Source organism: Candoia aspera, chromosome 2 (assembly GCF_035149785.1).
Source record: "Candoia aspera isolate rCanAsp1 chromosome 2, rCanAsp1.hap2, whole genome shotgun sequence".
Classification (NCBI taxonomy): Eukaryota; Metazoa; Chordata; class Lepidosauria; order Squamata; family Boidae; genus Candoia; species Candoia aspera.
In genome coordinates, this window is record NC_086154.1 from 13,677,471 (window position 1) to 13,691,842 (window position 14,372).

Below are 14,372 nucleotides of genomic sequence, written 5' to 3' on the forward strand. Positions count from 1 at the left end.
TCATTCATTCATTCATTCATTCATCAAATTAGTCACTGCGGATCTCCTCCCACCAGAGGGACTCTGGGGGGTTTAAATAATTATTAATTTGTTAGTTATTATTAATGCCAGTAATGTTAAGATTCTGCTTGAATATGGATTATGGTAAAAAATACAATTATGGAATTTAATTAATTTATTTCATTTCTCTGTCATTAAAGTTGAAGGTCACATTCAAGAAAGGAAGACTTAAGAACACATATAAAGCACTTTTAATTCTAAGTGATATTACTTTAAATTACCAGTAGGTTCTTAAAAAAAAAGATAGATTCCAAAATTAAGAGGCCTGATCAGTTTTGATCAGCAGATGCTCCTTCACATTCAAGTCAGGTCTCAGAATAATGATGTAGCATTTGGGGACAAAAATGCATCCCAGTAAGCCAAGACTGGAGGCCAGGATGGAGAAGATCTCCACAGCCACCATGTATTTCCCTTTGGTGCTCAGGTAGGTGGGGACAAAGGAGACCCAAACGCTGCAGAAAACCAACATGCTGAAGGTGATCAATTTGGCTTCATTGAAGGACCCTGGAAGGTTGCGGGCTAGGAAAGCCAGCAAGAAGCAGGTGGAGGCCAGAAAACCCATGTAGCCAAGGGCAGTATAGAACATGGTGACTGAGCCTTCATTACATTGCAACAGGATCTGTCCTGGTTGGGAATGCAGATTGAAATCTGGAAATGGGGGAGACATTCCCAGCCATAAGAGAGAGATGCCAAGCTGAACACTGGAGCAGGACAGGACAATGGAATTAGCTAGGCCCTTTGCCAGCCATTTCCTCATCCTGCTACCTGGCTTTGTGGCCAGAAAGGCCACCACCACCATGACGGTCTTGGCCAGCAAGGAAGACACGGCAACTGAGAAAAGAACACTGAAGGCCGTTTGTCGAAGAAGGCAGGTCACTTTCTTGGGGTGTCCAATGAATAGAAAGGAGGTCAAGAAGGAAAGGAGAAGAGAAACCAGGAGAATGTAGGTGAGGTCCCGGTTGTTGGCTTTAACAATGGCGGTTTCTTGGTATTTAATGAAGAGTCCTAGGACAAAGCCAGTAATTAGAGACAAAAAAGAAGCAATGAGAACCAGGATGAGACCCAACTTTTCTTGATAGGAGAGGAAGATTATAACTTTGGGGAGACATTGATCTCGCTTCTCATTGGAATGCTGGTCATCGGGACACTTTTCGCAACGGGCTGCATCTGAAAAACAAAAATAATTGTTGTCTAACTAATGAATTGGGTGGCAATGACTCTTCTGCATCTCCTGACCAAATGACTAGGAAGGGGTCAGCAGAGTGGAGATAGAGCATTAAGGATTTCCTCTGGGTTCATTTTGTCTCACACTGATGGCTCTTGACCTAAAGACTGCTAATCTCAGCTCACTTTTTCTGTTTTTCTTCCTATGCTCAGATAGACAGATCATGTGCTTTAGGACGCTTTCTCTGGTAGTCCGTTTGGTGCTGGGTTTTGCTTATTCCTCTAATACTTCTCCTGTAAATCAATCCCCTTTCTGTGGAGTCCTTGGTGCTTTCTGAGCATGGTTGTTTGTTTGCAGATGTGTCATCACCCAACCAGGTAACTCCATCAGTGTTATCATCAGCATCATCAGCGGGAGCACGGATGGTGTTACCTAGTCAGGTAATGAAAGGTCTGCAAGCAAAGAGCCAAGCTGAGAGAGCACCAAAGTCTTCACAGTTCAACCCTGATCTACATGAATAGGATAGGATAGAATAGAATATGGAATGTAATGCAAAGGAATACTTTTATTGTCATTCCACTATACACCAAAGTCCAATTACAAAGAAATTTCATTGCAATTGTCTCACAAAAAATAATAACTATAAGATATGATATACATTCTTTCCCATTGCACTCTCCTTATCATTATCCCTAATAAATATCACCATCCTACATACAACATGCACCACAATGAATTGAGAGGGGATTATGAAGAGTTCAGGAATGTAATAGCCCAGGGGACAAAACTATTACAACTATTTTATACTGACTGTTTTATGCCATTTTAATGCTTATCTTTTGCACTTGATTTTATTGTAAATTGCCCAGAGTCCCTCTTTTGGGGGAGATGGGTGGTGGCTATATTTCATCAATCAATCAATCAATCAATTACCCAATCCAGCTGTTCTGCATTGAATGCAGAGGAACCTTTTACCAGAGGATCACAAGCAGAACAAGCTGCAATGTGGGTGGGAGGGGTCACTGACAATATTTCACTATACGCTCTGTCCTGAATGGGAGGACGTGAGATCCCCATTATCCTCTCTGCTGCCCTCACCACCCGCTGCACAGACTTCTTATCTGAGGCACTACAGCCTTGAAACCAGGTGGAAAGGCAATTGGTCAATGCACTCTCCCTAGTGCCTATATAGAGAGTAAGGAGGAGGGGAGGTGGAGGGAGGGGGTGTTTTCCCTTGTCTGGTGCTGAAAATGCAAATGCTGCTGTGCCAATTGTACCAAGGAGGCAGCCTTGAGAGCCCAGGTCAGACTATTTGTCGTCTGCATCCCCAGGAACCTCATGCTACTGACTGAGTCCCCAGCTATGTCCTTAATAGAGTGGTGTATGGCTGAGCCAGCTCTTTCTAAAATCGATGAAGATCTCCTTAGTTTTTTCAACATTTAGAACCAGGGTATTTATATTACACAAATCCACCAAAACTTTCACCTCTCCCCACCCCCATAAGCGCAATCTTTGTAATCCCCGGTAAGAACCACCACCGTATACATTCTCTTCTATTGAAAACTCCTTCCTGTTATAAGACTTGTGTCACTAAGCCCAGCAGAAGGGAGATTTCCACTCTCAGCGACACCCACACATGCCTCCAAGAGAACGGTCTGGCTTATGGGGCATCTTGCCAGTAAAATAGATAGCCAGGTTAGTAGAATGGAGGCTTCCTCAGCAGATGGAAGCATTTTACATGCTTCAGTGGGCTTGGGAGTTAATCACGATCAGGCTTGGTTTGAACTTGGATGGTGCTCCTTCCTTGCTCTTGAGCCACTTACCTTCCTGCATGGAGACTGTTCCTTCCATACACGGAGAACAGTCGTAGCAGCAAACTGGGGCTCCCTCTCTTGTGAGCTTGGTGTATCCTGGGAGACAACTTTCAGTACACCTTGAGAAAGGCACCTTCTAGACAGAAAGAAAATGTGGGGAAATATATGAATCAGGGGGATTACATATCTGAATGAAAACTAGTTACAGCTTGGGTTGATGAACTGGGTTGAACCATGGTTTCTTATAATCATGGTATTTTGAACATGACAGAGATGTGTTTTACACAGTGTGCAAAGTTAATACCCATCTTTATGCACCATAATTGTTCACCAGAGCAATGAACTGAATCCTAACAAATGTCCCAATGGGTTCCTAATTAAATGCCACCCCCGAGTTGGGTTTATCTTCCAGGGATCCTTTCGAAAAGCTGGATTTGCAATGAGGGGAAGGAGAGGTTGCCCTGAGACTGGTTCTTGACAGTAAAAACATTTAAAGATCCTGAACTGAATTTATGACTCTTGAAAGAAATGTGGATGAAAGATTGGGTAAGATGGATGATTCTGTAAAACAAATGTCTGGAAAAAAAACAGAACAAGTTAATGATAGAATTGAAACTTTGGAGAATACAGGAGAAGCTAGGGCTATGGATTAGAAAGAGGAAAGGACAATGTGGCTCTGATGGAGCTTAGAGAGAAGGAATTCTGCCTGAGGTTTAGAGCCATTCCAGAGAATCCAGATGCCGATGTAAGAAGAAAGGTTGTTCAGGCATTGCCAGAGTTTTTCAATTGGGAAGGGGAAAAAATTGACGAAGAAATTGGGAAGGTGTATCAGATAAATTCCTGTTTTGCTGCAAGAAGGCATGTTCCAAGGGATGTATTAGTGCCCTCTGTGAGAAAAACAATGAGGTACCAAGTTCCACATTGCCATTTTAATACACGATTGAAGATGTAGATATAATTATGTGATAGGAGATTCCTATTAGAATTTTAAGTAAGAGAAAAGATATTTTTTCTGAGATAATGAAACAGAAGACCCCATTTCGCTGGGATTAATTGGAAGTAGCAATTTTCACTGTTGTCTTTTTTTTTCTTTTAATGAAAACTTTATTCAATTTCAACACATATAGTTAAAATACAATGTAATTTCAAAACTATGTTTTAAATTTACCTAGTAAATTTACAATGTTAAAATTACAATGTAATAAAATACAATGAAATTTTTCCCTTTGAACAGACAAGATTTCGATTGACCTCTGTTCAAAAAGCCAGAGAATTCTTGGGAAAATTTAAAGGAGACTTGGAGGAGGGTCAAATGGATGTGGTGGAGAAGAGATCTCCATGAGAAATGATAACGAAGCATCAGTGGTCAATTTTGATGACCCATTGGAAAGAATCCATAGAAGTTTGCTTTTATATATGATAACAGCAGTGAGAGAGAGATTTTGGAAATTGTTCTATGAATTTTATTCAAATCTGTATTAAAAAACAGGAGGTCTCCCTGGAAAAGGTGGATGAATATTTGAAGAAAAAAAAGTTGCCAAAACTTTCTCAATCAGAGAAACCATCTATGAATAGTTCTAGAAGAACTTTTGAGGTAGCTGAAGAAATAAAAAAGATTAAAGTAGGGAAAGCACCAGGGTCAGATGGACTTCCCAGTTCGTATTACAAATGTTTTGAGGGTCAACTTTTACAACCTTTCTGCAATGCCAGAATCTTGGAAAGAGTCCAGAATTGCCTCATTACCAAAGGAGGGACAAGTTCTTACTTTAACTAAGAATTATAGACTGATTTCATGGCTGATAATGATTATGGAATATTTACCCAAATATTGGCTGATAGATTGAAGGAGATTTTACAGGTCTTTATTCATGATGATCAATGTGGGTCTTTACCCAAAAGGCAATGAAGAGACATTGTGAGGACTGTGTTGGATATCATTGAATACATACAACTTACAACCCTAAAACAAGTGGCGCTGATTTTTCTGGATGCAGAGAAAGCTTTTAACAATTTGAGCAGGAAGGATCTTATCTGCAGAAAAATGGAAAGATCTGGAATTACCCACAGTGGAAGATTGGTTGGAAAGTGAATGGAATTGGCTGAGATGGTGAAATTGACAGCTTTGATTAGAGAAAAGACACTGAATAATTTCAAAGCTACCTGGAAACCCCTTCTGGACATTTTGCATGAAGCAGAAAAAAAAGAAATCATGATATATGGATTTGATGATTAGAAATAATAATGGACAATAGAAAGAATGAAAGCCCTGTTCTACATTTAGAGTAAAAAACTTAAGGTAAATGTACACATATCTGTTGGGAAGGAAGTCAGGAGTCATTCTTTTTTAGTATTTTCTTTTCTTTCTTTTTCTTTTCCTGCACTTTTGACTTTCTCTTTTTTTGCACTCTATTCTTATATTTTACTTTCTATCCTAATTTTTCCTTTTTGTTAGCTGTTATCTTTTGATCTTGAAAATCTAATAAACTTTAATGATAATAAAAAAGAAACAAGAGCCTTTTAGAATGGTCTGATTTGGATGGTGTGGTTATTTATCGTATGAAAAAGTTAAAGTACATGTAGATTTTAAAAATCATTATATCAGGAGTGTCACAGTATGAATATAGAACAGATAAAAAACCCAGGCTATGCCTAAAACACTTTTGTTGGCCTCAGCCCAAGAAACATTTTATAGAAAAGAAACAGTGGGCAAAGAAAAATGGTTATCCTAGAAAGATTTGCTGGTCCAGGAAAACAAAGAGCTGAAGATGGAATTGAGAGAAGCATTGATGGTAGAGGGATTTAGTTTTCAGTGGTTTTCATGTGCACAATTAAGAGAAAGAATTAATACAGATAAAAAGTAGCAGGAACAGAATATGAGAAAACAGATTTTGAAAATGAATTTTGTACAAATGATGAACATGTGATTGCTAAAATGTTTAAACTTTTGCTGAGATTTGAAACAGAAGAAGAGCAAATTAAACAAGCTATGGGCAAGAACTTTGTTGATAATATTCAGATGGATCAGTGGCAGAGAATGCAGTTAAAAGGTTTAAAATCCACATTGTTTTACAATTTAAAAGAGAACTTTTCTAAGATGATGTATTTTTGGCATACAGTACAACACCAGAGACATTTTCAAAGATGTATTAGGGGACTTCTAATTACTGTTGGAAATGTGCAAAACCTGAAGGGACATTTTATCATGCGTGGTGGACTTGTGAAAAAGGGAGAAGATATTGGACACAAATACAGATGGTAATGCAGAGCGTTTAAGAGATTAATATTCAGATGAAATGAGAATTTTTCTTATTGGGAGTTATGGACAACCAACTAGAGAAGGCTCATTTCTTTTCATTCCTTTTATGTTTCACTAGTTTTTTAATCTTATGTACAATTTTATTTTAATAAAAGCTATTTTTAAAAAAGAAAAGAAAAGGCAACAGGCAGTGTAGACTGCAAATATCACCAGCTTGAGTTTGAATGGCCAAAAATAACAAACTCTGAGTAATGTAGTCCAAAGCTGCAGAAGGCAGTGGGAATGGCCTTGAGGGACGGGTGGCAGAGTCACTACCAAGAGAACGGTCCGATAAAAGAGGCCTGAGTCCATGGAAGGACTGAAATGTATGTAAATGTCTCAGCCAAGACCCTCTCTAGTTCTCAAACAGATAGATGTGACGGAGGGTGAAAGGGCATTCCGACTTGCAAGATTCTGTTACTCTACATAATAATCCTCAAACTCAGATATATAGGAGCAGAAAAATAAAAAAACACACACACACATACAGTCAGACTCAGCTACCTGGTTAAATGACGTTGGCCATATGATGGCACTCTGATTGATGGAGATCTTGACTTCTGAAGAGGGCTCTCTTTCGATCTTTCCAATTGTCACCCCAGCAGCAGACTTGTTGGGAAATACTGCCCACTCCATGATATCAAAATCAGCAGCAGGATCTCCATTCTCATCCAAATAAACGTCATCCTCAGTAAGATTGTGAAGCTGGAAGTTTCTTAGAAAGGGATGAAACTAGAAAGACATTGAGAATTACCACTGTACCTTACGCATTCCCATTCGAGCCCTAGTTCAAAAGTGGGGTGCTTCAGGTAAGCTCTACTTTCTCCAACATTTGGGACGAATCTGCTTAGGGACTTAATCTGTATGGCCTTTCTGTTTCTCAAAAGATCTCTGACCAGCTTGTTGCCCCCTCACCTACTGTCTTCAGCCATGTCATTTTCTAGAAGGAACCATCCAACCATCTGGGTGCTGAAAAAATACATATTTGGCTTCAGCATCTACCTACAGGGACATTCCTGATTTGTACCATTCCACCTTTGCAGTGCTTCAGCTTTGCAGAAATATCCTGTGTTTTCAGATGAGGATCTCCTGGTACTGTATATGATTGGCAGACCTGGTACCTTGGCAGGAAGCTGAAGTTGACTAGTGATACAGAAAGCCCCTGAAATGGACAAGAGGTCTTGGGATTTGGTAAAGTGTGTGAAAGTGCTTTTCTGGGCCTTTCCTTACTTGCACCTAAGCATGTCAGAAACCAGCCTTGGCAATATCCTTTTTGTGCCTTGTCCCCATCACACTGCCTTCATCACTTCTGCAGCTCTTGAGTGAGAAAGCCTCAGGTGAACCTCAGGTGCTCCACCTAAAATATATTTTTTTTGGTGAGTAAGAGCAGCAAAAGGTGGAAGGTAATATATCTAAAGAGTTGGACACAGCATGTGTGGGACATGGTCCAACAGAGCTGCACAACAGCGGTGGCCACATCTTCCTGTCCCTCTAATGTTGAATGGAATATGTCCTCCTAGCAGGGGCAACTAAGCTTTGAAGGTTGATGATATGAAAAAGGGAGGAATGATTGGGAAGTAGAAACACATGGAAAACGGGCAAAGTTCAAACATCCAGTCTGGAAGAGGAGACACATCCTAAGGAACTCTTCTCTTTCTGATCTTGGTGTTTGTTTCGATACAGCTAAGAGCTGGGTGTAGAAGAAGGGCCACGCAAGAGGTCCAGAGATGACAGATAGTCCTGCTGCCAGACCTGCCCCATTCCTGCCGCTGTGCTATGTCTTGAGGATGGACGTTCCTTTGCCTGTTGATGCCCTGAAAACGGAAGGCAGCAAAACCAGAGAGGCTGCTTCTTTTCACAGATGCTGGGATGCAGAAACCCCACAGTCCACTTGGAGGTTCACCAAAAGAAAGGCAAAGGAGGCAGCAAATATCGTGAGAGTGTATTACTTTCTGGTCTCCCTGGGTTCTGCAACTTATTACTTCACCGCTTTATGAAACCAAGAGGTGGTGATGGGAAGGGTTGGGAGTAAAGATTGGGCTACCCATTCTAAGATTTGACTTTCAAAGGAGGAGAAAGAGCCAGGAAAAGATCTTGGTATCAAGTCCTAAGTGAGAGGACCAATAGAGAAGAAAAAGTTGATGAACAATTTGTTTAAGAAGCTGCATTGTAAAGAAAGTCAGCTGACCTGGGTGTTCCCTGAAGACCCTGGAATGGGCACAGAACCCACATCCTCTTAAGCTGGAAGGACAGGAAGTGAGAAAAAAAATCCCTGATCTAGAAGCTAAATGAGGTCAATGTTGGATGGTCAAGAAACCTGATGGTTTCTGTAACATCCTGAAGCTGATTTATTCTGCAAATAGGGAAAGAGCCTTCCTCTTCATTTCCTGTTCTCCCAGCTTCTCAAACCAGCACATCCCTTCACTTTGGGAGATCTAATAGCAGAATCTCTCCTTCTTTCTCTCCAAGCCTCCACATTTGGTCAGAACAAACACTCAAACTTGGGCAATTGCTGTGGGGACTATCCCACCTCATGTCCAACGCTGCCCATTTTTAACAAATACAAGAGAATTTAATGTGGGTCATTAGCAGAAATTGAGAGAAAAGTCTTACTTGCCATGGCTGTACATAGTCGCCAACCCTGATTCTCCTCTGGGTCAGTCGGGGGGAAGAGACAGCATGGAGGACTCTGGCCACAGCCTGGACTGAAGTGGGAATACTGGAGGCGTCCTCAGACAGAATTCTGGCAACCAAATCACGGGGAGGGATCTCCCACTTCTCTCTTTCTGTGCATCTCTTCCAAACTTTCTTAGAAAAAATAGGGTGTGAAGAGGAACACTGAAATGCTGCCTCCCCAAATTTCTGACTGGCAGACAAATATGTGTTAAAATCATAATTTTGTGTCCTTTTGTTTGCCAGAGTTAAGAAAGATAACAAAAGATGTTTATGCTGGAGATCAATCATTCGATAAAACAATCTCACAGATATGTCTGGCAAAGTTGTTGCAATCCACACTTTCTCCCCAAACACCTTTTCTGATTTTTCTAAATATCGGATTAGCATTGCTAGCACTATTGTGGCCTGAAAGTCCAACTGAAGAACAATAATTTTGACTTCCCTGTTGTTCAAATTAGAAATCCTTTTTTTTTCTTCGCCTACTGTATACAACAGTGGAATGGTTTCTGAGAAGGCAACGCAAACCCCTTTCTTGAGGGCTGCAGGCACAAAGGAACTCCTGAACCTTTCTCCACTTTCACTGTCTGGAACAGCGAGGCCGATCCACGTCCACCGGAAATGCAGGAGCAGTTTGACAATCGCCAAGTGAGGAGGCTCTTGTTTTGGACTCAGCCGGTAGAAGAAAGGGAAATGCTTTTTCTGCTCAGGAATGTGGCTGATGACCCCATAGTTGATCTTCAGTGAAAGAGAAAAAGGGAGTGATTATCTTGCTGATTCTCCACTACAGAGATGTCCTTTCCCCCTAGTCTTAGGTCTGAACCATGAAATCGGCTTTCCCAATTGCCAGTCACTCTCTTGCTTAGAATGTGAGTAATTCAGTAGCAAGGAAAGGGGAACTCTGGGAAACCAGCTTATTTTTCAACACCTATGCCATTAACTAATCCCAGAGTGAAGAGAAATGTATTTGCGTGCAGACTATTTCAAGTGTCCTTTAAGCCCCATCAATTGCCCATTTTTATTTTTTGATATCCACCAGGGCTATCTTTTGGACTTTCTGGAGACTTTACAAACTGGAATTACTTCAGCATCCATTCTTACCTGTGGGATTTTGTAGATGCCCAGCATGGTTGTCACATGATGAAAGAACTCGGAATCAGTTCCTTCAAGCACTGTCAACAGATGTTTTTGTCTTCCACATCTGTAGTTCGGGACATTCTCCTGCCCCGTTGATAGCACGTCCAGCATGGCTTCATATGTCATTCTTGCACTGAAGAAGTTCTCATAGAGGCTGTAGCCCAGGGTGAAATTGTGGAGCAGCCTAGGACGCTGATTGATCTCATGAATGGCAAACAGGAATGGCAAGATCTGGCTGAAACTCATACCCTGGATACTACAACACAGGAGATATTAATAGGTTGTCGTCTTTGGTTTATAAGGACAGGTGGTAGGGGCATTTTTAACAAAACATTTGAATTCTGTCTTATGACTATGCTAAGAACCATTCAGAAATCCACACTCTGAAATCAGTGGAATAGTGATGGAGTGGATCAGCCTAAAACCTTAAACTGATCTGGTTGATCTCATGAAGGGCAAAGAACGGTGAACCAGAGCCTCACGGTCACAACGTTGCAATGCTAACAATGGTCAGGCACTCATTGCTCCCTCAAAAAATAGCTAATCCCACTGCCATTTATTTCCAGGGCCTTTCCAGGTGATAAATTTCTCTGGACATTCCTATCAGGACAGTCCCTCTGATACCGGTGGGAGCTTCAATCCAAGACAATGAGCTGTATTATTTTTTCCAACTTAGAGGAATACCCCTCCAGCAAAACTAAGATACTCATAATAAGGAATGAAACGGATCAAGGATCTTAGCCGCTGGACGCATTGATTCATTACGGGAAACCATCCCCAAATCTGCAGTCTGGTTTCTGTTTAATGCTGTACATCTCTTTTTTGTAGGATATTTCATCTATGGAGGCTTTGGTGCTCCCTGAGCGTATTTCATCTAGGATTTCTTTGACTAGCAGTTGTATCGATATTTGAAAGGAACTATTCTGGCAAAATATTTTGACCGTCGTGTTTCATTTATTGTTTGCTGCTTTGAATTCCAATTATCTTTGTCTCTTAAGCTATTGATCTATACTGAAAAATCTCTCTTGTTGTCCTATTGCAGGTTGGCTGGTCACAATTGGCTTCAGTTGGTTACTCAGTCAAACACCTACTGATTTTGCTCAATATGCTCTAACACCAAATGGAGTGCCCCAAGTCTTCTTCTTCTTCTTCTTCTTCTTCTTCTTCTTCTTCTTCTTCTTCTTCTTCTTCTTCTTCTTCTTCTTCTTCTTCTTCTTCTTCTTCTTCTTCTTCTTCTTCTTCTTCTTCTTCTTCTCCTTCTCCTTCTCCTTCTCCTTCTCCTTCTCCTTCTCCTTCTCCTTCTTCTCCTTCTTCTTCTCCTTCTTCTCCTTCTTCTTCTCCTTCTTCTCCTTCTCCTTCTTCTTTTTTTCCTAAGTTATTCCCAATCTCCTTATTCAGAGACTTAAAAGGCCCGGTCAAGAACAGACCATCCTAGAGAAAGACTATCTATGTGGATGGCAAAGAGTCAACCCTGACTTGAGGACTGGTGAAAATGACAACCTCACTGTCACCAGCAGAGGATCTAGTTAGTCCTGTGCCCCATCTAAGGCAGCTGGAAGTGCTCATCCCCAGAGGGGGCTTCAGCTTGAGATAAATGTCACACTCGTCCTTTGGCTGCTCTTGGAGGAAGGAAAGGGAAGAACCTTCTTCCAGAGTGATGCTCCGTCATTCTGGGCAGGTTGAAACCCTTCAGCGTTGTGTTCCTTCATTGCTTCTTTCACAGAGAGATTCAAGGAGCTATTTATTCAGTCGTTTGACATTATGCTATTCACTGCTATATCTTAACATTCCTTTGGCATTGAATAATATTTTTGCTTTTGCTTTTTATCTTATTTTCAGATACAATATTGAATGGATTAACATGCTACAATATTTCACCATATTCAACAGCACATGGTGATCCTGTTATGTATCAATATTAATCACTATAGTAATTCTATGCTATTAATACTGATTTTAATTTTTAGTTACTTTCTTCATAGTCTGCAAGCATTTTTTTTCCAGGAAGGACAGTTTTCTTTTAATGCTAATTTATATCTGGCAATGTTGAAAATGAAATGTATAAAATAAGAGTATAAAGGTCAATATGAGGTACATGGAATTTACCTCAGCGGATCGGTGACAGATTTCTACCTCACGGTGTAGAAAAGTTACCACCCACCTGAAATGTGCTTTAACTTTTTTTGGAAAGGCTGAAATGGCTTCTGTTGAATTCCTTCCAAATCCAAGGGACCTTTGATAGTGCTAAGAGATGATATGCCCATGGCCACTTCCCTTTCTGTTTTCCACCCTCCCTGGTCTCTTTAGTTCTTAAAAATTTAAAAAGCTTTCTATTACTTTAAAGAAAAATTAAACAGGAAGCTGGTGTACTGCCATGCTAAGCTGAATGCCAGCCTCTCCCTTGTTCTGGGATGCAAAGTGGCTCACAAGCCATCTTTAGAAAGAAAGCTGAAAGCCAATGGGGGAGGACTGTGGCCACTTGCCCGGGAGGGGAAAGATGAGAGATAGTGATAGAGACAGTCAGATAGGCAGACAGACAGACAGATGATAGACAGCAGTGCATCATGAAGGACATTGAAGAGAAGGGGAATCTAAAATGGGAAAGAATCTCATTTCTTTGCCTTCAGCTAAAAGAGTGTTTGGTGACGCTCCCTGGCATCACTCAGAGTGATTTTGTGAAGAACCAAGGCACACAACCCCCTGCCAAATTTAAGCCTTTTCCTTAGACTAAATAAAGAGGAAAAAGGTGACCAAGACCAGGTACCATAGGTGGGAACTTCCCTATTAAAAGAAGACAGTGGAAAGGATTAAATTAATCAGCAGGGTTAAGTACACATCAGGAATTACCTTTCAAATGTGTTGGTTGGAGGCTTAAAGAAAATGTATGGATGAAATATAGTGCTAGATGTAGATATGATTCCACCAATCAGGAGGTCTCCCGGCTTGTAGTAATTAAATGCGTATTCTTCCTCTTTTTGCACTTTCAGTGGACATTTGGTCATCAGTGTCCCACAAGGAAAGCAGGACACCAGGAGAAGCAGCAGCAGCAGAATTTCACCTCTCATGGTGGAGATCCGCTATTCTTCTCTGCGACCAGCCCCACTGGCCTTGGCTGTCTTCAGAGAAGCTCAATTCTCCAGCCAGGAGCACAGATGCATGAGCTTGATCGAGAGGATAGGAAATACAGCCTGGTACCAGATCTGCCACAGGAAGCATTACCTTTCAGACTGGCATGGTCCCTGCCAACATGAATCCTGCCCAATGCTCTCCACAGTCCTTGTGATAATTGTGGACCAGATTTTCATGTTTTTATAGGCGTTACTAAATATTTGTCAAGTTTGTTGATGAGAGTTACTAAGTATCCCTGCCTTGGTTTCAAAATGACCCTGGGTGGAAGGAATCCCACAGGCTTTGGTGCAAGGAGAAGAAATCACAGTGATTGTGATAAATAGACCAGGAGTGGGGATCCCAGCTGAGCCTCTGGATGACTTCACGTGCTGCTGTGCATGAGGGGAAAAACATTGTGTGACTCATGGGCATCGTTCCAATTCAAAAATCATGAAGAAAAAGCTCAGGAAACTTTTTATTCCCTTTACTTGAGAAACGTATTCTTGGGGTACAACTTATAGTACAGTCTTCCATCAGCAGGATGGGGTTCTCTATAGTGTGCTTTGCTTCACTCTGCGGCATCCAAGAAGGAAAAAGAGACAGTGTCCCACCTCTAACTGTGAACCTTTGGTAGCTTTTACTTGGGACCTTTAAAACCGCTCTAGAGACCCATGACACCGTATTGCATGACGAGTCCAGGAGCCAAACTCACTCTCCTCCCTGCTCAAATGCGGTCATTCTGTTGTCTCTTCCAATGTCTCCTGGACGTGGCTGCTTGCTTCTGCCTTCAGGGTCAGGTCCTCAGTTGGTGTCAGGCCCAGCCCAGGAATGACCAGGAATCGGTCCAGACAAACTCCAGTTCTTCATTTGCTCACTCCCTGTAGACGGAATCTTGTCGGACTAAAGCTACTCCACCTAAGCCAAGGGGAAATAACCTGGGACAGCTCTAGTTTGCCATTGCCTCCTTCCTAGGGCTGAGAGGGAGTGGCTGGCCCAAGGTCACCCAGCTGGCTTTGGGTCTAAGGTGGGACTAGAACTCACAGTTTCCCACTTTCTAGCCTGATGCCTTCACCACAACACCAAACTGCCTCTCTGTTGGTGCTATTAACTTTTCTCCAGA

At 41.5% G+C, this 14,372-nt stretch overlaps 1 protein-coding gene across 1 annotated transcript; it reads right to left on the minus strand.

Annotated features, from left to right (window-relative positions):
- Window positions 1-316: 316 nt before the first annotated feature.
- On the minus strand, window positions 317-10,390 carry LOC134489884 (vomeronasal type-2 receptor 26-like). Its single transcript, XM_063292756.1, has 5 exons — window positions 10,109-10,390; window positions 9,536-9,745; window positions 6,836-7,066; window positions 3,049-3,172; window positions 317-1,227 (listed from the first exon to the last, which is right to left on the minus strand). Exons 1-5 carry the CDS (start codon window positions 10,388-10,390, stop codon window positions 317-319), a joined length of 1,758 nt encoding a protein of 585 aa, XP_063148826.1.
- Window positions 10,391-14,372: the final 3,982 nt, after the last annotated feature.